We start from the raw sequence: 27,385 nt of genomic DNA on the forward strand, positions 1-27,385 counted from the left end.
AGAGCTTCATCTATGAAGCACCGCTGTTCCCGTCGGTTCAGAATAGCGAAGAGGGCGTCGCCCCGGTGGAGGTGGAGAAGGTGCTACTGTGTTTCCTTTTTGTGGAATTGTTGCTTCTTCGTCTGTGTGACTGCGTTTGTTTGCGGGCGTTCTGGAGAAAAGCTTTTGGCGAGCTGGGCCAGCCGCCTGCGTGGCCCCCTTAACGCAACACCAGTTCGACAGCTTTCTGCTTTCTTTGTTGGCCGGTTTCGGAACGCGCAAACTGGCTCCCTCGGCTGCCCGGTTTGCTCCCTTCATTCTCCTCTCTGCTGAGATGCTATGAACGCCGTTTGTGCGTTCGTTACTGGATATAAATATAACGCTCTCCCAGCTTCATCCCTGTCTGCGTTGGTCAATCGCCATCGTCATAGCTGAGTGTACAGAAAGCGTGGCTGACTGGGGCGAGTAGGAGGGAGGGAGGGAGGGAGCAAAAACATTGTCTGCGGCCGAACACCTGAGCAGGAGCGAGTGTGTGTATGTGTGTTTGTGTGCAATGGCGTGTACTTCGGAAGAAGGAAGCTACCCTTTCCATTTATAAAGGGCAAATGGCACAACGGCAGCCACCGACGGACCGAGGAAGAAGGAAAGGATTGCTCCTACCCTCTCCTGTTCTCCGTTAGCGCGAACTCTCCGACTTGGCCAAATGCAGCTGCCCGCGATCCACGGACCTACACTCGCTGCAGAAGAGTAGACCAGTCGGTTGGTGGGTTGTACGGAGGACATCTTCGCTCCTGGTTCGATATTCGGCGCTGTCCCGCTGTTCCGTTCACAGTTTATCCCACCGTGCAAGCCGTCGAGTGCAGGTGGTTCGACTGTCGCTCTCGCCGAGGGTCGAAACAAATACGTCACCTTTGACTTCTGGGTGAAAACGGCACAGAAGTCGAGTGGGTTAGCTGAACCTACGTTCTCACGGCGGAGTCATGCGGGAGTGCAGATTTCACGTGATTCTTCTAGTCGCGCTGGCTGCTTGGTTTGGTTCGACTAATGCTGGACCGATTGAGAAAAAGGCTGGAAGTGACAAGATTGACAAACAAACGGTGAGTACAATACGTCCGACCTTTTAAGTGCTGTATCGCTATGCTTTATTTATAGCACGTCAATTTTATTACAGAAGGTTAAACTTGGGCTCGATTCTGCGTAGAAAACTCGTGCTTGTAAACACCGAGGGAATATCTGAGGTTTCGGATGAAATAAGCTTTATAACAGTAAACGAATTTTGCCCAGTGCATTTAATAGTTTACTTCTGGGCTGTTGCAAGCGCTATCCCTTCTCGCTTTGATAGCCCGATTTAAAAAAGACCAACGCAATAACCAAAAATGTTTTCAAGCAACTTTATCTATTGTCTTGTAGGTTTGGTCTAGAAAAAGATAATGTTGCCGAAAGGCAAAGCTAGCGCAGAAGTGAGTCGGCTTGGACATGAGGGGCCCACGGTCTGAGGTGTGCCTTGGTGCGCCAATTTGTTACAGAAGATTTAATTGCAAAACACTATAATCTATCACGCTGTAATAATGACAGTGTAAGCCGAAGGCTCCACCTTTAGCGCCAATTCTTGGTTTCGCGCTTTGCATTCAGGCACACTGCCTATTGGGAAGGCCTCCCGCGAATTCTTGAGGTATACACAAGCAGTTATTCCCCCAATTTCTCTTTTATCCGTGCTGCTATGGTTAGCCATCCTTCCTGACATCATGGTAGGTGGCCGTGGCATCCTACAAGTGGTTCTGAACAGCCACACACACACAAAAAAAAAGCGAAAGTAGTTAGTTTGGAAAACAATGTTAATGTAAGTTGAGGCCACGTTGCTTTATGAACTGATCAACCCGTGGTATCCAAATTACCCTTATCTGTAAGTTACAACGTAAAACAAATTTTTCATGCCAAGAGGGCACCTATATGAGGCACATGTCAGAGAATACGTTACAGAACTCCGCCTCTAACCCAGTGACATCGCTGTAAGAAAAAGAAAAGGGGAAAAAAATTGAGGTGTTCAACGCTGCTGAACAGAATGTGGAACTAAAACTTTGGCAGCGGGCGACCGAGCGTTGCATCGAGCACAGCCAGTGTTCTGTTGAACTCGTCAAAGTTCGCCGACGTTGTATGCTAGAATCTCATTTGCTAGGATGTCACTACCGTCCTCCTCCTCTCTGTGGCGAGTACCACGTACCTGACGAATCACTGGGTGACACACGAACGGTTTGCACATGCGTAATAACGCTGCTTAACGAAGTACGTGGCGTCACGAGTCGACGCAGCGGTAGAGACCGGCGCGGCAGAGCCCCTGTGGAACAGCGCCGCTGGTTGCCATGGTTACGTCGCATGCGCAGTTGTGGCCTCGGACAGGTATGGCGAGACTCGCTTCTACTAGCCTAGTGCAGCTTTCGCTACAAAAGGTGATCACCGAAGACAAAAACAAGGCCGATACCCCGACTGCTAACTGCCACGCTGTTCTAAAGCAAGACCTTCCGCGCACGCTTTGCGAGTATATAGCGCTTGATGTAAAAATTGGAAAAACCAAATTTGTTTCAAGCTATTTTGTGTTTTGTCTTGTTTTTACGGCAAAACTCAAGCTATGGTTCAAGTGCCCCACAGGTGGCGTTTACATGAACCCGACAGTGGAGGTTTTAGTCAGGAAATTGACCAAGGTCTGTTTGCATAAAGTCTTTGCGAATAAGTCAACTCTAACTCGTTGCTCTGGCTGTATAAGGGACAACCGCACGAGTAATAGCAGGATTCCACTTCTGTTCGATGCAGAAAATGCGTTCCCAGGTGAGAAAGAGGGTAATCTGCAGAGGAAGCTGTCGGTCAATCCATGCGGAGTCGAGGGCTCGAGTCTCCTACGCGACGAGGCGACCTGACGCGGCGTTTACATGAACCCAGTAGCCTGTCTACTACCCGACAATTCGATTCTACCCGCTCTGGTCGGGTTCATGTAAATGCCGCTATAGTACTTGTTGAATGGGGAGTTTAAAGAAAATGAGGAGCCACGGAACCACCCAGCAATATGATCAAACAATAATAATTCTCTCTACCACATTTTTAATTTTACCCTCCCTGGTGCTTTTAGTTTTTCCTCCGAAGCCTCTCATTAGGTTTCCAATTTTCCCATACAAATTTGTTTCGTTTTCTATTTCTTTTTCCGATCCCAAAGACAGGAAGACAGTGGTCACTAAACGGCACTGGTTGTACGCGGTGGAGGGTATGCTGGAAGGTATATTACATTGTGCGTGATGCCAGCAAGGAGAGTAATAAAATCTATAATTATCCAGGGAGATCACCTGTAGGAATATTTATTTCTGTAATGCGCTCCTACAAAATATTGCGTTCGTAAACCACATCCCGCGGAAAAACCGCGCTTTGTCCCGAATTTCCGGATATAGGCACACAAAATTCAGCCTCGGTAGTGCAAAGCTAAACAGGCATTGCCAGAAAGAACATGTTCAATTAGGAGGAACCACCCACAGAGGGCTACCGACGCATTTCTGGTTCTGAAGTAGCAGGAAAGGGCAAGATAAAGGGCAAGATACTTTTTGTAGACACCTTTCTTGTTCACTCGTAAGGCAGTTGGCTCAGATTACGAGTATCACCGATTCCGTTTCCACGAAAATTAGTTTTCTTAGAATAGAGTATGCAAATCACTCGACCGCTGCATGCCACAAAATTTATATATGTCTTCATTGCCATTGAAACTGCAAGTTCTATATTCATTTTGTTTGTTTTACGGCTATTCCTTTTTTCTCGGGAGAGGGAGGGGGGGGGGGGGGGGGTGAGCTGGCGAAATGTATTAAGGGCTCTCATAATGCGTACAACCACATATTACGTAAGCCACGCTGGCTATAGAGCGCTATCCGTGGTCCTCTGTTGGTTCAGCACCACTGCAATTAAGTAGCTATCTACTTTCGAGGGGTAGGTAACAGAGACGTCAGACGACTAACGTCGCGTTCATTGAACCCACAGCCTGTCGAAACGTGAAGAAAACAAGTCGTACAGGCGCCGCGTAGGCACGCTACAATCAGACAAAGACGGACGCTGCGAGCCGACACTCCGACTCTGAATGAGACCTAGGCCTCACTCGCGTATCCCAGATGTTCTTACCGACGACGCTCAAACAAGGAAACAAGCGATGTAGGCGCCCCGCTATCCTGATGGTCCGGCTAGATGGCGGCCCGCTCTATATGGTTGGCCGACGAGCGCTTCCTTCTGGTTGCCCAGCTTTCATCGTTTCATGCCCCGCTGAACCTTGATGCTTCTACCGTGGTGTTTTCTTCACTTGGCCGCTCTGGAGGCATGACCAAACGTCCTTTCCAGTGCACTGCAGGATCACCGGATAGTCACGCTGCGTCCCTTCAAGGCCGCGGCATAAACAATGCCCCGTTTCGGCGGGAGTGTTCTGTCAGGAGGCGCACGTTAATTGAAGAGAGCGCCCTGCACGGCATGGTCTGTCGAAATAAGCCGGCAAGCTACCAGTGCGTGTCAGTAGGTGTACAGGCGCATTACGCGTAATACAAACTGCACGATAACGAAAGTAAAATGATGGGTTTAACGTTAACGGAAAAAAAGACGGCAGTGTAGGCTAGAGAACTCTCGTTAATTATATCCTTCAGAAAATAAACAGTATAGAGAAGCATATGGGGCGGCGCATATATTGAGGTGGACAGACAAGGATGATATGTGTTAACAGAACGGATTTTGAAACAAGAAAAGGGTTGCCTCGAGCGGCAGAACGTCAAGTGGTGAAATAAGAGGATTGGCTGGGCGTACGGAGTGACCAAGGTAAGATGCGGTACAAGGCTAATGGAGACTGTAGGGAGGGGCTTGTACATGCAATCAATCTAGTCAAAGCTCATGGAGATTATTATGATAACAGGCATTCGCTTCACCTATGCAATTTTACAACAATATCATATGTGTTAACAATAAAAGAACGAGAGAGAGAGAGAGAAAGCTTAACTAAAAGTAACAAGGAGAGGTTGGCAGGAGTTGCAAATTGCCAGCCTGCAGAAAATTGAACAGATTGGAAATGGGATCTGACGATGACACAATACGACGAGCTGCGCCCGTAATTTCGAAGACGAGATGCAACGCAGCGCAAACAAGTTTATATAACGTATACAGTATCCATATCTGACGCGAGATTAACACTTGGTGCAATCTCAAATGTACTTTGCGACGTGAAAGCCTTCGACCTACTCCCGTTATACAGGCACATTTATCAGCGGCGCATCTATCTATAGAAGGCAAATTAAGCTCGTTCACATCAAGTGCATTTCTATACAAAGCAAGTTTCTACATAAAAAGCGCATTTTGCTTGGCGTAAATTCTATTTGCCTATTCAAATCTAGCCCCAGCTGTAATTCATGGTTGCGGTTATGTAACGCACTCTAGCCGGCGTGTCGCATATCAGCCCATATTAAAATGGAGGGAGGGAGGGGAGGCCTAATTTTTTACTTCCAGATAGGAAACACCTTGCATCATTGAATCGGTGGCATGCAGTTCGCACGTGACGCCACTCGGGACATCTATGCCGCTTTCGAGCACCGCACGTTTCGCCTGCCTCCCCGCAGAACTCTGCATATTATATCGATCAACAAAGAAAAAGCAAAAAACACGTTTCGAATAAATCTTGTCCCGGTTCGACAACACGAATCCTGCTGCGCCGGCCGTTCCAGAAATGTCATCTCTACGATCGCCCGGATTTGCTTTCACGGCCTGTACTTGGGTTGCGCTGACCGTCACCTCCTTTCGCGTGTCCGGCGCTGGACTCGTCGTAACGTGCAGGCAACGGAGGCTTTCCCGGTCGTTAGGCAACAGACAAGTGTGTCTTAGACACGAACGTCCGCCACGAAGCTCACGTCACGAAGTGGCCTAATACTGGCTTTTTTTTTTTATTATTCCTTTACTAAAATGAATCTGTACCAGCTCAGCCAGCGCGCCAATTCACAGGCGAGTATAGTTTTTTAAGCAGGATATATTAAAATGATCGTAGAAAATGCAGGGGTAACATGGTACTATTAACTTGTCAATTATCAACTAATTAGTCGTCTCCAATTGTGGTTTGAGGAGCCAGAGGAGTGGAGAGGAAGTTTTGACCAGTTTCACATATATCTGGAGGATTAATAATCCAAATAGTGATGCTTATTAGCACGTAAGCTTCGTTCGACTTTTGTAAAACTGAAATAAATGATGTATATTAGCCAAGGAGCCCTCACCGACATATCTAGTGAACTAGACTAGCTGTTATATAATTGGCGTCTCAAGGAAAGCAACACCGTCATTTCTCTAGAAAGCAGCGAAGCTTATCTAAAGGTGAACGATAAAGCCCGAGAAAACGCCACTGGGAACGCGCCATCTATGGACGTAAAAAGGAAGTCTCTAAACAGTTGCGCCCCATTAAAATAGCGCTCGACACTAGAAGAATCTGAGTAGCCAGCACGAAAGTCACTTTACGGCAGCGCATGCGCGAACTGTATCTCCCGGGCGACCAGTATGTGCTATACTCTTCGCAGAGACATCCCACTGACAATCCAAGCGCCCCACATAGAGAGCCACATGCCGAAGGCGCATTCTCGATCGCCGAAATGCAGGCACTCACACAAAGAGAAACACAAACCAAATGTAAGCGCGCCTACTAGGGGGCAATCGGGAGACCCACTTCGTGAGGGCACAAGGAAAAAGCGACGCCCTGCAAGCCGTTTCCAATCGGGTTACACATCTTGCCCTGCAAGTGCCTTCGAAGACCGCCTTATTTCTTGCTACTTTTGTTCCAGGAGGAAAGATGACTGTAATTATCAATTGGGCCTGGGCGCATCCCGCCGCCAGCATATGACAAAAAAAAAAAACAAAAAATAGAAAGGGAAGACAAGCGAAACGAGGAAGCAAGAAATGCTGTTTTTAGAAGCCTATTTTAGTTTCACCGTATTTCTATTTGTCTCTGTACGACACCGCCAACGGCGCTGTTATGTAGGCGGAAATTCCACGCCGGGAGGTTGAAAAAAAAAAAATCGGAGCTATAATCTTTCCGCCCAGTTCGCGGATGTAAGCTAGCACCCGAATTATCGATATAGAATGTGTTTCATAGTGTATTGCGCAATCCTCTTGTTTAGACGTGTCAGCAACGATCATAGCAATATTTTACAAGATTATGGAAGATGCCAATAAACCTCAAACCTTCCTTTATTTTTATTTATTCTACTTTTATCTATAACATAAACCCTACTTGCCTCAGCTGAGGCTGTGCCGTGTCGCAGTGGCTCAAAAGGCTCAGTGGTTCGGGAGCTCAACTACTGAACCCAAGGACGCGGGATCGAATCCAGGCAGCGGGGGCAGCTTTTCGATAGACACCAAAAGAAAGGCGTCCGTGTGCTGTGCGATGTCAGTGCACGTTAAAGAACCCCAGGTGGTCGAAATTTCCGAAATCCTCCTCTACGGCGTCTCTCATAGCCCGAGTCAAATCAAGTCAAATCAAATCAGCTGAAGCTGCCGCGGCTTCGAGTGATGGCATGACACGAAAGATAACACTGAGGAAAAGTAAAACCGCCTAAAAATCCCGAGTATCTATAACACTCCGTAAAAATGCCAGACAGCGATCGACAAAACGAAAGAAGTGTGGGGAACAGACCGGGCGTCAAATCATTTTTGTTTTAGGTTAAATTTATTAACAAGCACGGGAACATTGGTAACAAGTTCAACAACGTTAAGAGCTGTAAGCAATATATGACTACTTTCAAAGGAAGGAAATAAGCCGGGATGACGCTAACAACATCAGACGGAGTATTCCGTTCTCTGACCACTAAAGAAAAAACAAATGTCAAAGTTATTACTGAAAATGTATGCTCTTTGGAATATTTGCATTTGTTTCTCGTATTGCGTTACGTATTGACAAGCATAAAAAGAAACTTGCGCCCATTAAAGGCCACAATTTCAAGGAAGGAAGAAGGATGTCGCGCTTGTTATTCTATTTATTTTACATTTGTCAACAACTAAGGACTTAAAATGGCACAAAGAAATGTTTTCATCTACTCCGCAGTGTTATGTCAACAGCTGTTGCATTCGCCAGGTTGCACAGTTACTCGACTAGGTATCCTGAAGCCTCTGTGCTATATATAAAGTAGTCCCGCAGAGCTGTAAGCAAGGGATGAGTCCGATAGCAACCCAAACCGAGATCTAACCAAAATCGCAACTAAAACTTGCTCCGCAAATCTCACTTGGTAGAAGTGCAACTCGTGAGAAAGGCAGCATGTTCCCAAGTTAACAGTTCCGAATTCTCATGCGAGAAAGTAGAACAAACTTTATTCCATTTGGTGTAATATCCTTCCTAACAAGGGAGAACTTTTGGCAGTATGGCCCAGCTTGATAAGTTAAGTTAGTCACCTCAAGAAGTTCAGTTCCATTAAAGCAGGTACTTCTCCATCGACATCGACACATTTTTGGCCTCCCTCGGTTTTACAGCGTGAGCTAGCTACTATTAGCATGTTTCCGTCATTGGAGCCCGAAGCGCTAGCAGCCGCGCTGATTTCCCAACACGAAGTGCCGTCGTAGCATTTTTGAAAAGGAACACTATGTGTTGTGGTGAAGTCACGTGGGATGCCGCAGGAATGATGAGAAGGATTTCTGCAAAACGCTTGCGTCCAAATTCATCTGCTTTTTACGAACCATTTCACTATGGATAGTCTTCCCAACACAATCGCCTCCGAAGATGACCGGGCGTTGTTTCGAAACATTCCGGGAAAAATTGTACGCAAGCTAAATACAAAGGGTCATTTTGGTGTGCTTTATCTTCTTCATGCACTTATGTTTTCGTGTTTCTATAATCATGTGCTTTATCACGACCTGTAATTATTTTTCTTTCATTGTTCTTGTGCACCCCTTTCTTAATGCTCGGACTTCGGAGCCTGTAAGGTAGATTTAATAAATAAATAAATAAATAAATAAATAAATAAATAAATAAATAAATAAATAAATAAATAAATAAATAAATAAATAAATAAATAAATAAATAAATAAATAAATGTTTTTGTATCCAGCGCCGGCTAATGCCGAAATACGTTCACGCCACCCGCTCCTGGCGGACTGTAAATTCTTGTTCCTCAATTATGCTGTATTGTGCAAAATTTTTTTTAGTGAATTCCACAACGCAACATTTTGTATATCTCATCGTGTATTTTCGAAACAGTCGCTTATATCTAGCCACCAAAAGCATGCCTGCAGCGAAAGATTTTCTGTAACACTCATTCGCCTCTATAAATCTAAAGAAAATGTGAGCCTTCGCAACAAAAGAAAATGTGCATCGGCCTGCAATATTGCTGTTGATAATTTGATTACCTAACAAAGTCAGCTGCTTGTTACTGGGAAAGCTATTATTTTTCAGGAAAGCTGTGTAAAAAACAAGCTCAATCTTGGTAATTGTACCTGATTTACCGTGTGGCTGACCAGAATAGCACTGTCTGTTCAACCAGACCTTTTCTTTTTATTGTTTGTAGTCTACCAGAATAGACGACGGACATCATAGAACACATAAGCCTGTTTGTTTCAGTCTCGTGTTTTCTTCCCTGTTTCGTTTCTTCCCCCTCCCCCTTTTCTTTTTTTGTTTTGCTGGCGGCGTCTGTTTTTATTTTATTTTTTTCCATTGAAGACATCATCTTATTTTAATTTCTAGATCCAGGAGTTCTTCACGTCTGACTGGGGGGCATGTGAGCCATTGAAGAATCCGCTCGTCATACCAGAGGTACGAACGCCTGAGTGCGCATGAGAAAGTGCATGCAAGATTTCTCCTTTTCTTTCTTCTCCTTCCCTCTGTATGATGATGATGTAGTTTTGATTGGATAAGTAGCATAGAATTTATCCCTCCGGTGATCAGCATGTCCTTATATACAATACGCTGTAATTGACGTTTTTCTCACTAGTTTCACTACCATAGTTTCACTAGTTCCACTACCATACAATAGTTAGAGCTTTATCCTGTGATCTTAGCGATCATCTTCTTATATTTATGGTCGTTTTAGATCATTTTAATGAACATAAAACTGATGTATTAACTCAAATCATTTCGCCTCAAAGACTAGAAAGCTTTTGACAAGAAATAATAAGCTTGTCTTTGGTTGACGTCGTGACCATAGATGATGCCAATAGGGCGTCTGACAAATTTCTTAAAATATTTAAACAACATATGCAAAACACTTCCCTCAGAAAGAATACAAGCAGTCACGAGAAGTCAGAAAACCGTGGATTAATAAAAATATGCTAAAAACAATCAAAACCAAATACTCTATGTATGCTAAATCTCTCACAAATCATGTCCGAGTTTCCTAAAAGAATCCAAACGATATCGTAACCAACTTAATGAAGAAAGCAGGCATGCCCGGATAGAATATTGAACTATGAATTTATGACAGCGTCGAGCCCCGCAAAAACACAGGAAAATTTAAGGATTTCCTTAGAACGGGGAAATCTTAAACTTCAATCAATGAACTCTGTATTGATGGTAGAGTTGTAAAAGGAAGTAAATTCACTGGCAAACGTTTTCAATGGTTACTTAGTCAACCTGTCATTTCCAGTTGTCGATGAAGATAACATACATTATGTAACAAGCGGTCCTCCACAGTCACTTTTTGTGGGCTTGTAATATCAGAGCTGCAAACAGTCATAGTGAACCTAAAAAACAGCACCTCTTGTGGCTTCGGTATTTAAGTCCATTCAAGTTCAAGTTCGGTATTTTTGTCCAGTGAAATTCGTATTAGGTATTATTGCCAGTAAACTGACATATATTTTCAGCCTCTACTTAATACCGGGGTCTTTCATCGTGAGTTACGTATTTCCATAGTAGATATAATCTATAAGAAGTGGAACAGAAACAATCTAGATAACTATATATCGACTAATATCAATACCCTTATTCTCAAAGGTTCTAGAAAGTGTTCTGATTTTACGCCTTGTGTCATTTACAGAAGAACATAACGTAAAAACTTACTCGCAGTTTGTTCTCAGAAAACATCACTCTACCGAGCTTTCTCTAATCACTCTAAATGAATACATCCGGGATAATTTCGAAAGGATAACTTTAGTTTCAGGAATATTCGTCGATTGTACTAAGGTGTTTGATAGCTTAAATCGCAACGTTTAGAAAAGATCAAATCATATGGCATTAGTGGTATTTCGATCAATATGCTGCATTCTGATGTTAAAAACCGCCAGCAGTACGTTAGTCTAATCGTCTCCCACTAAAACAAAATCATTTGGCGTACCACAAGACAGAATTCTGGGGCATTATCTCTTTAATACTTTATTAAATGACAATTTCGAAATACATAACTCTGTAAAACATAATTTACGCTGATGACACAATATTACTTATCGCAGATAATGATATCGAATCTCTTTTTCGCGAGAAAATCAATTTTTTCAAACATAGGTGTTTGTCTGTGCGAACGGCATGATAAAAAACACATACCAAACAAAAGTCATTGTGTTTCGGGCTAAAGATAAATATATTGAACAAGGACACCACCTCGTCCTGAATGATACTTGTTAAGACATTGTAAATAATTTCAAAACATCAGGGCATATTTTCAGAACATATGATGTTGGACACACAGTTTGACTCCGTAAAAACTAAACTAGCTTGCACTACTGGCCTACTTTACCGCCACCGCGATGTACTTCTACTAACGATGAGAATTTGGCTTTAATACTCGCTTAACTTGTCCACTTTGCGCAACTGTTTCCTCGTGTGGGGAAACAGCATATCTAATAATCTAATAAACCTTCAAGTATTCAGAAAAAGAGTGCTCAAAATTAAGGGAAGGTTTAACACAGTAAACCTAAGTAGACAAAGCGAAAGCACGCGACTCCTCCGTGGATGTCTGCGGACCTCAAGGACACCACAGTCGGATCTAGACGGCACGAAGGTGTCGAGGGCATTTTGAAGTCGCGAGCCAGATGGGCAGCGGTGGTGGGGGAGGGAAATGGTGGGCAGTGGACTGGAATGCTGCGTGGCATTGTGTCAGGCAATGTATTCTTGTGGAGATATGTACGAGTACAAATGAAGCTTGCCAAATGTGTAAAGAAGAAGCAGCATCTGTGCAATGTAGAAGGAGAAGTGAAGCAGCGGCAGATGAATCGAGCGCCGCCCGCACCGTGCACACCGCACGTGCGAACGAGAAGAAGCCGGAGGCGAGCAGTACGCAGTCACGCGGTTGAAGGTCGGCTCAAGGTCAAACTTCGGCGTACTCGAAACAAGCCGCAGCCAGCCCAGTGAAGCTTTCGCTTGAAATTCATCAAAAACTCACCTATGCAATGCTCAACTTACACGATGCCTAAAGAACTAAACTTAGTAAAAATGGAACATTATTATGAATTTTGTTTATGTAAAGCCTTCATAAAATATAAAAAAACATAACTTCTTTACAAACCTAATATATATGTAGAAACTACCACAAGCATCATGCGCGTCACATGGAAAACTGGGAGGTCCCAGCATCAAGAACTAATAACTGCTTATGTTTTGTGACATGATTACAAGGGTGAAAAATATTCTTCATGAAAATGTAACGATGCAGGAGTGTATCCAGAACCTCGACATATTTTTGCTACTGTGCATGCAAGTATGTATGTATGTATGTATGTATGTATGTATGTATGTATGTATGTATGTATGTATGTATGTATGTATGTATGTATGTATGTATGTATGTATGTATGTATGTATGTATGTATGTATGTATGTATGTATGTATGTATGTATGTATGTATGTATGTATGTGTGCGTGCGTGCGTGTGCGTGTTTAAGTTTTGATAGTGAAATGTATATTAAAGTAGCACGTATTGTGCTCCCAACACCACTAGAAGAATAGAAGAATACCCCTTATGCAATACATTAGTGTCTTTTACCACTCCAAAACAAATCACTGTCAATATTTCATGTACCATTTCGGCAGTATCTGCCACTGCTCTTATGTAGCATCTGTGAGCCTGTCAAGTTGCCCATAAGGCAGCTCTTTCTCCACCCCCTCTTGCCTTTGAGAACATGCAAAAAAAATTTTTTTGAAATAAATATTAAGCTTCCATGAAGGGTCCCGCGTAGCACTTAATTTTATTACGAATGGCTATTTCTTCTCTATTTGCGGCCAACCTTCTTTCTCTCACACACCTTGAAAAAATAGTGTAAAGTTAAAAGCAAATTGAACAAGTATAAATATAAGCCTACCACTTTTTCTGACTGAACGATTTCGTTTTGCGGAAAATCTAACCCTACTCGTGGAACAAAAACGCGAATACCGGCAAAAAGAATATCATTCCACCCCTTTGTTATACGTGACTTCTCTTGTGAAACCTAAGGTCATTTTTGAAATCAGCCGACAGCGTGCGAAGTGCGCAGAAACTCGGCAAAATATCCCCACCAGCAGCTAAATGTATTGTTACCATTTAAAGAATGTAATCTTTATTGGTGTTTCCTGCCGAAATATGGAGAGGACGTAGTACTTGATTTTGACAAAACGACGCGAAATAACGCTTTTCAGTTATTCTCCTGCTATTCCAAACTCACTGCATTTTTTTGTTTCTATAAAATCAAGTATGGTACCGTTGTATACAGCGAAATAGCAGGGAAAAAAGGATACGTATTTTAAGTTCTATGCAAGGAAGTGGTCTTTAATGCCAGACAACATTGGAAGCCAGCCCTCAAGTGATCTAATGTAATAGGGAACCCTGTCGACAAGAAAAATAATTTATATTGGAACTTAAATACATTATTCTGTATGCGGTATACGCTCATGACGGTGCGAATATGGCACGAATACATGACGCCTCAAATACCTCAGGCTGCCAAAAATACAAGGGGCATTTAAGCTCTGCCTTCAAGGGTATGGTGCAAGAGCCTTAACAGCTTCTGTTTGCCGACTCTATTTCCGGATCCTGGTCTTGCTGATCCTCGTTAATATAAATGCACTGTGCTAATACTGTATCAGTAATAATTTAATTTATCCAATATACTCTAATAACCATACAATTGCATGCCACCGGATTATACGAATAATCGCTTTAGCCAAGCCATATGCGAACGCGTCTACGTAGCATATATGCGTGTCTAATTGATCTAAGGGTAAGGAAGGTTGCAGTTTGACCCTTTTATCCAAAGGCGAAGTCACAGTTGGAAGAGCATTGCCCCAATCGGCCATGTCACGTGGTTTTGTGAGGTCACACAAACCGACTACCAATCAGTGCACAGACACGTTACTAGCCTACCACCAACTGCCGTCGTCATGCCCGTAATTTTTGTCTCACAACGCCGAAAACGCCGACGCCGTATTTTGCGAAGAACGGCGCCTTTACTGCTATCGCGTGAAACACGAAAAATGAGCGCGGAGAAACTGCCGGCTGTAAAGAAGGAATGCAAGGTTCGGCGGAAACTTCGTATTAATATCATCAGTGCTTGCAGAAACAGTCTCCTACAAAGTGCAGCCAACAGCATATCGCGATAATTGGGAGCTCATGCCTATTTCGAACTGTTCACTGGATTGCGAATTTCACTACACAATGCATTACCTGCGTTTTTACAGATGAGCGATCCTCAAACATGGATTCGATGCCAGAAGCACCTCCCTGAACATCCCAGCGATATCGAGGTAAGTGCTTCGAATCCGGCTTACTAGAACGACGACAGTAATAGTTTTTTTCTTTCTGCTCCAATATACCTTATGATACATTTTCCAGGAGCGGCGTTGGTACTTTCCTTTTTATGTTGTGACCGAGAGTTTCTGCGTTTATCTATATGCCAGATGAAGTATTTTCAGGAAGGCCTTGGACATAAGGACCATGCAGGTTCCGAAATGCCCTGTAGGTCGCTCTTGGACTCTTTAAAAGCCACTTATCGAAAAATCGTTCACGTTGACCTTTGAAACCAAAACAGCGTATGTGAAAGAAGAGACATCCGTAAGAATATGCCATTTCTCCTCGTGCTATTCGAGTCTTAATGCAACCCTCAAATGGCATACTGCAGGGAAGCTTTTTGTAAATTTTCATATTAAAGCTTCCAGGATTATATGCGTCGGTTTCTACTGGAGCGAGAATACAGGCACTTCCGGTCAGAATAAGATAGAATAGTATCCGCCTTAGTCATTTGAGCGTCCATACAAATGAATAATATTCGTGACAGCCATTAATATGCGCGCATATGTCTAAGTGCTGCTTTTTGTTTCTGTTATTGATTGGAACTCTACAGGAGTACCTGCCCAGACTTAGCCGATGTATGCTAAAGAGCACAGGATGGGTAAGTACTGCTTGCGGTTGCTTTCGTGCTACCCTTTTTTCGGGGTGCGTGTGAAAGGATGTGCTAACTAACATAACTATGCGACTTTCTTCTGTTTACCATTGATATATTCAACCCAGGTACGAAGCAACGGAAACATGAACCTCAGCAAATACCTTCAATACCTCAGCCTCCTGGGCCTTGATAATGAAGTAAGTATATACTACTGGCTCCTATCGCGCAGCGGTTATCATTGCTTTAAAAGAGTATACATGTTGATTTTTTTTTCTCAAGACGTACGATGTTCACTAGATCATATTGGCTAGAGAGTCTACTGTAGCGTATAGAGCTATAGGGCCTCAACTAGGCCTCACACCCCTTAAGTTCACAACTATGCGCTTACGTGTTCGCACAAGATAGATATATCTCGCGCAAATACCATAAAATATACACCGAATGAAATGTATATGATGAATATTGATTAAGATTTTAACACAGAAAGTAGCCGGGCCAGTTGGTACATGTTTCTTTGCTAAACAGTGCGCAGGGTAACGGAATACAGTCAAGATGACACAGACACAGCGCTATGTCTGTGTCTTCTTGATTGTGTCTCGTTACCTGCGCGCTGTTTTTCTAAGATTTCGAGAGAATATTCGTCATATTTTGTCTTGTGCGAATCAAAGACGAAAGAATGAGATATGAAGAACGCAGAATATTCTATTACAAGACGACCAAATACTTCTTTCATTTAAATAGTGGTTATCACGGTCCTTTGTCATCACAAAATATGTGCAGAACTCGCAGTTACCTGGCGCAGTACCACGCAAGAATAGGTATAGTACATATATTAAAGTAATTTAGGAGTGTCGTGCATATTAGTGGATGGGGTCGCCTCGGGCCTGCAATAGAGGAGTTTCCTCTTTTATGTTTTTTTTTTTTTTTTGTTTTCCAATAGACTGCTTGTTTCACTAAAAACGACATTATGGACGTTATTGATTACGCATTAATAAAAAAGAAAGGCAGTGCTTGCTTGCGCTTGACATCCTCATAGTGACTAAACTCTCCGTTAATTGCCCTGGGGCAGTGCGCCAGAGCAACTGTTTATCAAAGCTCAATACTGTGGTCGAGAGCAACAAGTGTGCTGTGACATCTTTTCATGTAAATGAATTACATTGCCGCGTATTGCCAGCACCTATCCCCGAATGAGAAGAATCGCCGCATTTTCATGCGGAGAAAATTGAGCAGGTCGCGATTAATTTGCGCCCCCTAGTGACACGTAAGAAACAAGATAGAAAGCTTTTAGATCTTCCTCCTTCTACTATAGTTGCATTTCTACAAAAAAAATTTTTTCAAAACAGTTTTTTTTTTTCTGACATTTCTTGAGCACTTCCAACGCTATACGCTGTATCAAGGCTATTTAAAGAATACATAAATGTATTTTTTACCTCTGATAATTTTGCAACCATAAAGAGAACTATAAAACTGACCCCTTTTTAGAATTCTCGCTGAAGCATATTTTCACCCTCCCTGTGTGCATAAAGATCAGCAAACCTTTTTTATCTTCACTGACTCTTTTCTGAGCCTCATAAGTTTCTCTTGATTTTCTTTCTCTTTTTTTTTTTACTGCATCGCTTTGCATGTATGAAACGAATGTTACACTTGTGCTGATAATGCTTTACTATCATGTCAGGGCATTGCTGAAAGTCTCGACAGACATTTAGAAGTGTGCGTTCATTTCAATGGCGTGGTAAATTGCGCTTGCTTGTCAGACGTGAGCAAAATCGCTCCGTCTCCATCCATACTCACCCATGCATCGCAGCCTCCGACACACCGTATCACCCCTCCGTACCTGTTTCTTGCTTTAGCGAAAAAAAAACAAAAAAAAAACGAAGAGTTCTGTCACCGAATCCGAAGGGCGATATCCCTGCAAAGATAGTGAACGAGTTAAACCATCGCATTATCGTGCACTCAACTACAGTCATGTGGGCGATATTTTCGATATGTAGGCGTACGTCTATGCTTGAGTGCAGGCTAATGAGTAATTAAGCTCTTCATTCATACATCTGAACTATAGAAAAGGATGTAGTCTAGAACGGGAACTGTATTTGATGTAGAAAAGGAAAGGGGCGGAATGATACAGGGCGAACTTGTTTTTATCCAAGTTCTCAGGAAATGGGACTAGGCAAAGAAAATGAACCAATCCGTGGCGACATCTGTTTGACAATAGCATGTCCCTCGCGTCGTACCTTTCTGCTATTATTTGAAGGACGTTCGTATCGAAGCGCGAGCTTAAGCTATTCAGACACTGTCGCCGCTAATTGCACCTTCATGTGACGAGAAACCGCCAACGCACTTCCGGCTTTTCGCTTTTGACAAATCCAGTGATGTTGTGCAAAAAAAAAAAACAAGAAAGGGAAGAAATAATTGCAAGTTTCATATTTCAATTCCCTCCCATTTTAACTCCGTTGCAAGCTACAAATCCCGCTCCTATGCTGTCATTAAAAAAAAAAAGAAAAAGAAAAGAAGTAAATCTTTATTTCTCGATTTTCTCTTAAGATTTCTCGCAGGGTGCGCTCGAAAGCGTGATATAATTTTTTTTTTTTTTGTCTTATTGATACCCGGATGTCTCTCTTTTCATTTTTTTTTTTTTAAATAATAAAATGTCACCTTCAAAAGGGCGCTCAGGAGCTTGGGATTCCCGGATGGCTAGAGGTGCATTGATACGGCAGTCGAAGCATTCATTAAGGTCAGCTCCGTCCGCCTTTGTACCGCAACTGACGTCCCCAGCTTCGCAGTACAGCGCCGGATACAGACAGAATACGGCAGCCTACACACACTACCACAACGACGCGGGTCCTCACTCACCGGTGACCCGCTCCCCGGGGCTACCAATTATAATGACCTGCGCGCGCGCATATCGCCGGAGGCTCCGAGGGCTTGCACAATCGCGATGCATTGAAGCCTCGCCGAGAAGGTTATCTCGACCCGCGACGTCATGAGCTGTACGCCCCCGACGTCCATTCTTCTTACTGTTCCTTCCTTCTTCTTCTTCGCAGACAATGAACAGCACCAGAGACGCCCACAAAGGATGCATTTCAAAGGCGGTGAGTATTGCGCAGGGTTGCCTGCCCCTCTGCTATGCGCTCGACTATGGCACGCGTGATGAACACGCACCATGACGTGCGAGCTGGGCTTGAAATAAGTTTCACAAAACTAATATCGCCATGGTCGCATTCGTCTGCCCTGGCCGTTTCTGAAGACCGACTTGGGCACCGTTACGTGATCAAGACCTTCGTGTGGGTAAAGTTCTGGTGTAATTGTGCGCAGATGACAGCGGCTGTTAAGTAACTGTAGCAGTGAAGTGTGAAGTCCACTGCAAACGGGGAGAAGTTTGGCATTTAAGTGAAAAGTTAACTCACCGAATGACTTTACGAACTTGCGACAGACGTCAAGGGCCGTTCAACAGCGCGTGCCTTGCTTCTCCAATTCTGAAGAGTGTCAGCAGCTGATAGTAACTCGAGATGGTAAAGAAACGATAAACTTGCATAAATAAAAAGGGGAGCCGTAATGCGATATAGGAACCCATGTATCCTGTTTCTGTAAAAACAGAAGATTCAGATAGCGGCTGCACTATTATGTTGAAGGTGCGCTTAGAGACGGCACAGACGGCGACGGTGAAAACCAAAAAAACAAAGATAAGCATCCAGATACATTGGACACAAGACAATGCTGAGAACGCTGAGCAGAGAAAAGTTGACCACCTCACACACGAAGTTCCACATACTAATGCGCCCCCCACCAGGCTCCCTTTCGATGCCCGCTCCGCTGTTTCCATTTTAGCATCCTCTTTAAGGAAAAGTACACGTGCCCTCATTCCCCCGTGTACATTCCCACTCCCTCGTAACTTAACGAGATTGGAGGAGGTTTCCCTTAGAAGGATAAGAGCTGGGGCGGCCCTTACCCCGTCGGTAAAATGCCGATGGGAATCGCAAGCTGAAATCGGACCAACCACATGCCCAAAATGTTCCACACCAGCTGCAGAAGTGGATGTTCGCCACCTGCTATGGACTTGTGCAGGGACAAGGGAATCAAGGACAAAGATTCTGCGCGAAGTGGGTCTAACCACAACAAGGGAAGATGACTTTTCTAAATGGCTCACCGAGAACGCTAAGAGCGGGAGCCTGCTCCGGTTCCTCACGGAAAACCATTTACATGAGTTTATATAATATGCTTTATGGCAAGTTTGCGTACAAAAAAAAAAAAAAAAAAAAAAAAAAGATGTGCACTTAAGCATATGTTCCTTACAAGCAAAAAGAAGTAATTAACAAGATGCTCTATTTAAATAAACAGGCAACGCGCGATAAAAAATGCCTCTCCATGTCCTTGTAACGTGAAGGTTAATAAATAATAAAGCACAAAGTAATATCTTGTACATTATCTCTGTCAATATTTAATGTTTGAACGTACAGTCGTGCGCAAAAGTTAGAGGCCAGGCGAATCGCAGTACTGCATGACAGCGTTCTATTACGGCGCTTTTGAGCAAATTTACGTGCTTGACAGCTCACCGGAAGACTTCCGCGAGACGAGTCTGTTTACAGATATAAAGAGTAACTGCAATAATTCACGTGGTTTCTCCACTTTTGAGCGCGACTGTACAATAATGAAAGAAGTACGCCCGAATTTTTTATTTCCTCCGTTCAGTTGTCTGGTTACACATATTTGAATGCTAATGACTATTTACTCCATTATTTCAAGTCTGGAGTACATTCATGGAGTATCATAAACACTAAAGCAACACGGTGTTCGCTTTGAGTTGTCACGATGCATTCGCTATCGCCCTATGTTCTGGCAGTCTTCTCAGTTATAACTCAATTGGTAGAGCGACTTGCCCCGACAGATGGCGCTCCTTATCCCACTCCAGTGAAACAATTGACCATATTATACTCTAATGTAGTGGTATCCATCCGGAAGTCGATGCAGGCGCAGTCACTGTTCCTGAAGCTCTGGGGTTTAGAGATACCAGTGGCCGGGTGAATAAACCGGCGGTGGAATCTAGCAAAAAACGACTGGAAGATTGGTGGCTTAAAAGCAGAAAAGTTACATAATGTTAGTAATGTAGAAACAAAAATTCAATAAATAGAATGATGGTATAGTTAACCAATCTAAAACAATAATTAAGATATAGGGAGAAAAATGAGCATGATAGCTACTGCTACCCCCCCGTTTCAAAGGGGACGCTTCTATATTCCATCCATCCATCCATCGGCGGACCGCAACGAATATCTCCCTGAATGCGATTTTTTTAAGAAAGGCAAATAGCTTTTCTTTGCAGCCATGAGTAGATGGTAATGAGTAATTTCTACCGGATTAGAAATCTACTCCACCTCCGTATTTCCATCTAAATATTGAAACACGTGTATAGGTAGGGTCTGTCATCTTAGATATGGAGCTCTAATAGTCTTTGTTCGCCATTGCGCAAAAGGAATAAATGACTAACTTAAAAGCGTCCAGTAGTTCAACAAGAAAGGCTGTCATTAAAAACAGAGGAAACACTCTATCTGTATTTCGCGCATGTCATGTTTCATACTTCGCTTGAGTTTACCATCAAAGAAGCGCTGTTCACAGTCGGACACAACCGTATTGTCATTCGGCAAATGCCCCTCAGAAGAAACCATTGCGCCAATAATATCGACATATTATCTTAGCGCCGCAGTTCATGGCAATTAGCGAGCACTTCTGCCGCTGCCGCGATTTCGGTCTATAGAGGTCAACCGGGACGTCATGAGAACTAGTCGACGCCATGGCACTAGCTTTCGCAGCAGCATTTTAGAGTTAAGGCTGACAACGATTTTTAGTTACAGCCTTGGTCTGCCATCTGTAGATGCACGGGCGACGCGCTTGTGTTTGTCCTTTTTTTTTTCTTCCTAATGCAGGTAAAGATTACAGCACTGAAGTTTCTCGAGCACGACAAGCGTGCATTCTCTCCTCTCTTTTTCTACCCCCCCCCCCTTTTCCCTCCTTTCCACGTTTGCGGCACCCGAATGTCTTACGTCTGCTTAACTTCCATAACATTTTTTGGCTGATTCTCTGTCTATATCTGCCAAGTACTTTCATGGAACGCCTAAAAGCCAGAAAAAAAAAAAAAAAAAAAAAAAAAAACAAGTGCGTTTGTTACTTAGTGAGAGCGCTTCCGTTTCCATTTACATTTTTTTTTTCTTTCATTTCAGTACAAAGAAAAAGACTACAAAACACAGGTTCGTATTCTCCTAATTGGGTTGCCCCATTTCGCAATGTGACAGTTCGAATCAACACATCTGACTTGGAAGCATTCTCAACGTTGTCTGCGTGTTTCCCTCGCTGCTTACGTTTTTCAGGACAAGGTCTACGTGGAATGCATTTTCAAGCATTTCACCAAGGTAAAAGAACACTAACAACGGCCATTTTGTGCTTCCCTGCACGTAGTTCAAGCACTAACAACATTTTCCTTATTTTCAGGTCTGCGGTCCTAACTTCCAAGGAGCTGTAAAAGAAGGTGAGCATCTTCCATTTGCAATAATTATAAGTAACACACGTCGAACATGAGCTAGCCGCTGCAGCAGCAAAAGACCGGCGCGAAAAAAACTCGGGACAGGGTGTTATTTCTAAAAAAAAAAAAAAAGAAGACATGTAGATTGAGTATTGCAAATTTAAAGTGCTCCTGTTAAGTTACGCAGGGTTCTAAAGACAGACGAAGCGACAGTGTTTCTTAGCGGCTTCAGCCGCTAGGCGGATAGCTTGCTGCTGGTTGGCGGGGGACTCTCTCCGCAGTAGCAGTTCCCAGGCTTGTCTACTATTATGTTTTCCATGGCGCCAGGGGAATCAAGGCATTGCCAGATTATATAATCGAGAGTACCCATTTCTGCACAGGTTTCGCATTTATCGTCCGCCTTTTCCTCCACTTACGTGTGGAAAAGCCAGACGGGACTTGGGAAATTCCGAACTTACAGGCGCCTGGGATGGACAAGAGGCTGCAAACATATAGGGAAATCTTAAGACACTACAGACTGAGAAGGTCCCTGCCACCACCGGACCGAACGCTAAATAACAAGGAGGCCGCATCAGCGTGAATCGCCTGGTTATGTCATCGGTCATGACCGGATGTGACGTCACGACTGGTCATGACGTCACATCTGGTCATGACGTCACCAAGTGATGACGTCACAGTCTCGCGATATCCCGCGGAATCTCGCGGACACCTCGTGAACGCACAGACATGCTGGCGAGTCAAGAGCCATTAAAGAATTCGCCTTAATTAAAGGAACAGTCTAATGACTCAGCTGCCGGGCGCGCGCGAAACATGCTATACTGTGCCGACGTGGGAGCTGCCCTCTACACCTGGCGCCTAGCCGAGTGTCCTCCAGGACCCCTACTGTGGGAAATAAAGTTTTACCAAACCAAACATGCTATACTAAAACGTAAAGCTCTCTCTTTGCTTTTGCTTCCACCCAGGTTACATCGTCGGCATCACGCAACTTAGCTTCATGCCTAGGATGGGCCCCATGGAGGTCGTCGATGATGTGGACACTGACGATGTCGTGGAGACGCCACCGGAAGGACTCCTGCCGCTTCCAGTCAACGGTACCTCTACGATCGAGCCATGAATAATGATTCTCAGCGTCGTGGTTATAGCATGTAGAGTAGACGCGTAGATGTTAGTTGAGCAAGAACTCCCGCAGCCGAAACACTCGCTTCTTGGAATCAATAAAGAGAAAAAGCAATAGGTCAGAAAAATGAGTCCTCTCGTAGCTTATTCTCAGCTAACAGCATCCATAAAGTAAAGCCATCCTACTGTTTCATTGTAGTGCCCAGTTACTCTGTAAGATAGGATTTCATCTGATGTTCTCATACCAACTCATTATACCACGTGTACAGAAACACAAATAAGGCAACCGGGGAGTCAGCTTAGCATTTGCGCTATTCGCAACAGATATACCTAGAACATTTTTATGCCGCGACATCATCATGGTTTGTTTCCTTATATTTCATGCAATAAGGTAATATGCCACCTATTCGAGCATTAGGTACCCTGGATTTCGAGATGCTAGCTTTTCCAAGCTTATTTTATGGTTTGCGCTTGTCAGTTTACCCCAGATTTCGGTCAGCTAACCGCAGATTAGAATCTCGTAATCAGGTTGTTCTTGCTTCAGTAATTCCAATTTTTAATACACAGTGATTTACTTTCTTTGTCATCACATTTTAAAGCAAGTTGCGTTGAATGTTTAGCGTGAACACCATTGAAAAGTTTTTGTTTTGTTTTTTCATAATACCTACGTACAAATCACAGCTGTTCCCGTAAACGGCCTAGTACGCTGTCAGTGTTAGAGATAACAATTTCTAATAAACAACAAAGGGAGTCGAAATACTACCTTTGGACACTGTATGTATGCGTAACGGTGGCGCTAAATGCTCGAGCACGCATGCAGTAACCACCAGTAAATCGCTTCGTTCTTGCTCCGCACTAAAGTTCTGTAATGTGCGAGGGTAAATGCTTTGCCTTGAACAGTGAAACACCGCTGTCTTGAACTGCAGGCGATTCATTATTCTGCCTCCATAAACAGCAACACAAGTAGAGACAACGCGCCGTACTTCACCACGCCATCTTGTAATTACTTTGTACTATAGATCAATCACTGTAAGGATACAATGCAGCAATATAGGAGGACCGTCGATATTTAACCCACCAAGAAAACATTGAGAATGCGAATATCAATAGCTTCATGTGTATTCAAAATTTCTGTTGTATAAAATTCCTTAAAAGAAAAGATAATATCATTATTCACGCATACGTACATTGTTAAGCTCATGAAAAAAAAAAAGTCATCATGATAAGGCTTCCTTTCAATGTCTTCAGTAAGTCTAGCATGTTATCATTTGTCTTCTGAAGCTGCCTTGTCAATCACGCAGTGATATGTTGACCCCGACCGAATACGAAATGGAAGATGTGAAATAAAAAGATGAAAAATTGTCCCTGCCTACTGCTCTCCCTTTAGCTGCCGTGCTTGTTCTCGTGTAAGTTTGCACGCAGTATATAAAGAATCCTAACCATGGGTTCGGCTTTCGTCGGAGGCTTCGGATTGTTTTTCTTCAACTTTTAAACCAATTATCTTCTTTATTTCTTATTACTTCACACTGATCAACACGAAATATTCTGTTTTTTTTTTCTTACGGTGTCCGTATCAGTTGGCTTCTCACAATGACCAAGTCCAGCATTTGCCTCTGCTGATTGTAAGAGCAAGAGTGTTTTTTTAAAGGGACACTGAACACAACTCACCGTAATTATCGCTCTCAGTAAAAACTGAGTTTCTTTTTATGGCTTACAATAAAAGCATTTAATTATTTAAATTATTCGTTCTTTCTTTTTCTGGCTATATACGCTAACGCCTGTCCGGAGTCAAAATACGCTATTATAGCCGACAAAAATTAGAATTATAAACGAATTCGTGATGTATTCCTTACCGAAATAAAATGGCAGTGGCTTAGCTCTGGTTAAGTCTGGTAAATTGAGTTAGCAATGGCCGCATGGTTACGCTTGTGTGTTCGCTTGTGGCGTAGCTTGTGTGGATCGATAGTTTGGCTATAGAGTAAAACATGACACACAATGGTTACGACTGTTCTTCCGGCGATTCTTCAGCGCGCTTTGTTCGCTTAGTGGTATTGCGGCGTTCCTAAGCAGTCATGTGTTCATCAGTAGTCGACGAGGTGGAAGCACTCGGAGAGCTAGAAGGCTTGGACCCTGAGTGATGCGTCCCGACCACCGCTTTGGCGCACGTGCCTGGATTTCGACGCGCGCATGCAACATCGGACCTTGCTCGCATCGCATGCGGTGAGAGAGTGCGATCCGGGGAACGCCTGCAGTGCGAAGTGCCTGAGGACAGGAGTGAGCGGTGCGTCAGTACGGAGAGCGGACGCTTGTAAACTGTGTGTGAACGTGCGTGAGCACTCCCCCCTTCCTCCCTTCCCTTACGGCGCGGTTCAAGTGTCGACGCAGCTGCGGCTCAAGGTCAAGCATGGCGTTGCGAGGACGAAACAGCGGAGCTCGGCTGAAGCGGTTGCTGTCCAAGGTCAAACACGGCGTCGGCCGGGGATACGCGACAGCTTGAAACCTGGCGCAGTATTGCTATCGCAATAAAAGAAGAGTTGCCGCGATTTTTGAGTGAATAGCCTCTGAGATCTACACCCAAAAATCGATGTCGACGCACCTATTTTACATGCGGAATCAGCCGCCGATGGCGACACTTGTACTCCGTTTCCTTTCTGTCTTTTCCAGCTTATAACACCTCCGTATTGGAAGACAGTAGTCTATCTGAGATCTGAGCGCGGGGCACCAGATATGCAGACAGGCTTCAATCTCTCATCAGAGTCCCGCTAATTGAGCTGCTTGAATCGACGCCTTCATGACGCCCAGCCGCGGTGGCGCCTGTGTTTAGGGCGCTTGACTGCTCTGGATGCGGGATAAAATCCCGGTAGTGGTGGCCGTTTTTCAATGGAAGTGAAAAACAAGGCTCCTGTTTGTTGTGCGATGTCAAACCCATTAAAGAATCCCAGGTGGTCCGAATTTACGGAGTCCTCCCCTACGGCGTCCTTCATAGCCTGAATCTTTTTGGGACGTCAAATACCATGAACTAAAACCAAGCCCTCATGGCCACCGCGTATGTCGTGGTAGAAGCCAAGCTCGATGAGCATCTTCGACAGTTTGTTCTGTCAACTTTGCAGCAAAGGCTGAACCAGACAACAAAGGTGGGTTGATCGACAGAAAGGTGCAAGGACGAGGTAAGACGACAACGCGGAAGACTAATCTCATGCGAAATTTTTGAACCGAAGGGCATATGAGTGCAGACAGCGTAAAAAAAAAAACGGAGGCGTGGGAAGGACACAAACGTCCCCGTCTTTTTTTGCGCTGTCTGCACTCATCGATTACCAACTCGCCCAAGCGTCCGTTTTAGTCGAAGCGCATATCCCATAGGCATCTGCCCGTGCAGGTGGGAACGAAAGTAAACAGCTCGCGCAGATGTCTTCCGGTATTTTTCGTGCGTTGTAATGGTGCATGCATGCACAGGTGCCCTTAGACAAATACATTATTGGGAGTATGATTATGATGCATACCAAGGGTTGACAGGAGGTCATGTGGAGCCGGTGTGGTATTGTTCATGAAAGCTAAAATAAAATTGTACAACAGCTGCTGTCCCATGTAGAAAAAAAGATTGGTCATTTTGTGTATTATGTGATTAATATCTGGTTTAGCATCCTAAAACAACTACGGCTATGAGGGACACAACAGCTAAGGACTCTGGTATATACTCGACCACCTGGGGTGCTTTTGCATGCATCAGCATCCTCGTTAATGAGGGTCTCGGGCATTCTCGGTGCTATCATTTTCCTCACCTGGAAGAACGAAGAAAATGACAAGCCTTGAGCAGACAAAAAATTGGAGAGACACCTAATCTTGATTTGTAAGGGTACGATGCACCAGCGTTAATGGATCTTGTCAGCAGATCCCACTGTGTATTTCCGTTAATTTACATGCCCTTTGCTACAAACCTAATCACTAATTCCTTAATTCATGTCTCTGTTATCTTACACATACTCATTAGCATACGATCTTAGGCTGCCTTGTTAGTGATAGAAAACCTGGCATAGACCTCTGTAAGCCTCGCGTTAACCAAACAACAAACATGCCTCCATCGCCTTTCTTACTCGGAGCTGAAACGTCCCAGAACCAGTATAACTTTGTAATCTCGAGTTAACAGCTCCTTCCATTCGTGTGGCCTCGTGACATTTGGTTTTTGGCCCTTTTGGCTTGTGCACAGGGCCCATCTGTTAATCATGCTGATTAACATGCATGAAAAAGACATTTTCGCACAAACATTGGTGGCAAATGTTCAAGCGGTGCACTGCAGAATCTGAAATGGATACCTATATGCATGCAAAGGCGGCATCCTCACATAACATGATCAAGAGCTCTGTCAATACCTGCAGTTAGAGGGAACTTCAATTAAAGGACCATTAAAAGACCACCTCATACAATGGTTGTTGTTACCACAGGACCTGTTCTAACAGTGTGCTGACACCATT

The 27,385-nt window shown here is 43.8% G+C and overlaps 1 protein-coding gene across 1 annotated transcript; it reads left to right on the forward strand.

Moving 5' to 3' along the window:
• The first annotated feature begins 959 nt into the window (after positions 1–959).
• Positions 960–22,948, forward strand: LOC146172895 (uncharacterized). The gene is made up of 10 exons (XM_084584187.1): positions 960–1,076; positions 9,689–9,757; positions 14,586–14,651; positions 15,248–15,295; positions 15,415–15,486; positions 18,331–18,378; positions 21,502–21,528; positions 21,649–21,690; positions 21,770–21,806; positions 22,763–22,948. The coding sequence occupies exons 1-10, from the start codon at positions 960–962 to the stop codon at positions 22,912–22,914; spliced, it is 678 nt and encodes a 225-aa protein (XP_084440313.1). The 3' UTR covers positions 22,915–22,948.
• Positions 22,949–27,385: the final 4,437 nt, after the last annotated feature.

The sequence above is a fragment of the Amblyomma maculatum genome, chromosome 11 (genome assembly GCF_055883805.1).
Source record: "Amblyomma maculatum isolate TAMU_Amacu chromosome 11, ASM5588380v1, whole genome shotgun sequence".
Lineage (NCBI taxonomy): Eukaryota > Metazoa > Arthropoda > Arachnida > Ixodida > Ixodidae > Amblyomma > Amblyomma maculatum.

Bases quoted from the DNA above. Each gene is read 5' to 3' on its own strand.
- LOC146172895 (XM_084584187.1), top strand. From the start codon at position 960: ATGCGGGAGTGCAGATTTCACGTGATTCTTCTAGTCGCGCTGGCTGCT. The intron at 21,691-21,769 runs GTAAAAGAACAC...CCTTATTTTCAG, and splicing joins TTTTCAAGCATTTCACCAAG to GTCTGCGGTCCTAACTTCCA. The intron at 21,807-22,762 runs GTGAGCATCTTC...GCTTCCACCCAG, and splicing joins CCAAGGAGCTGTAAAAGAAG to GTTACATCGTCGGCATCACG.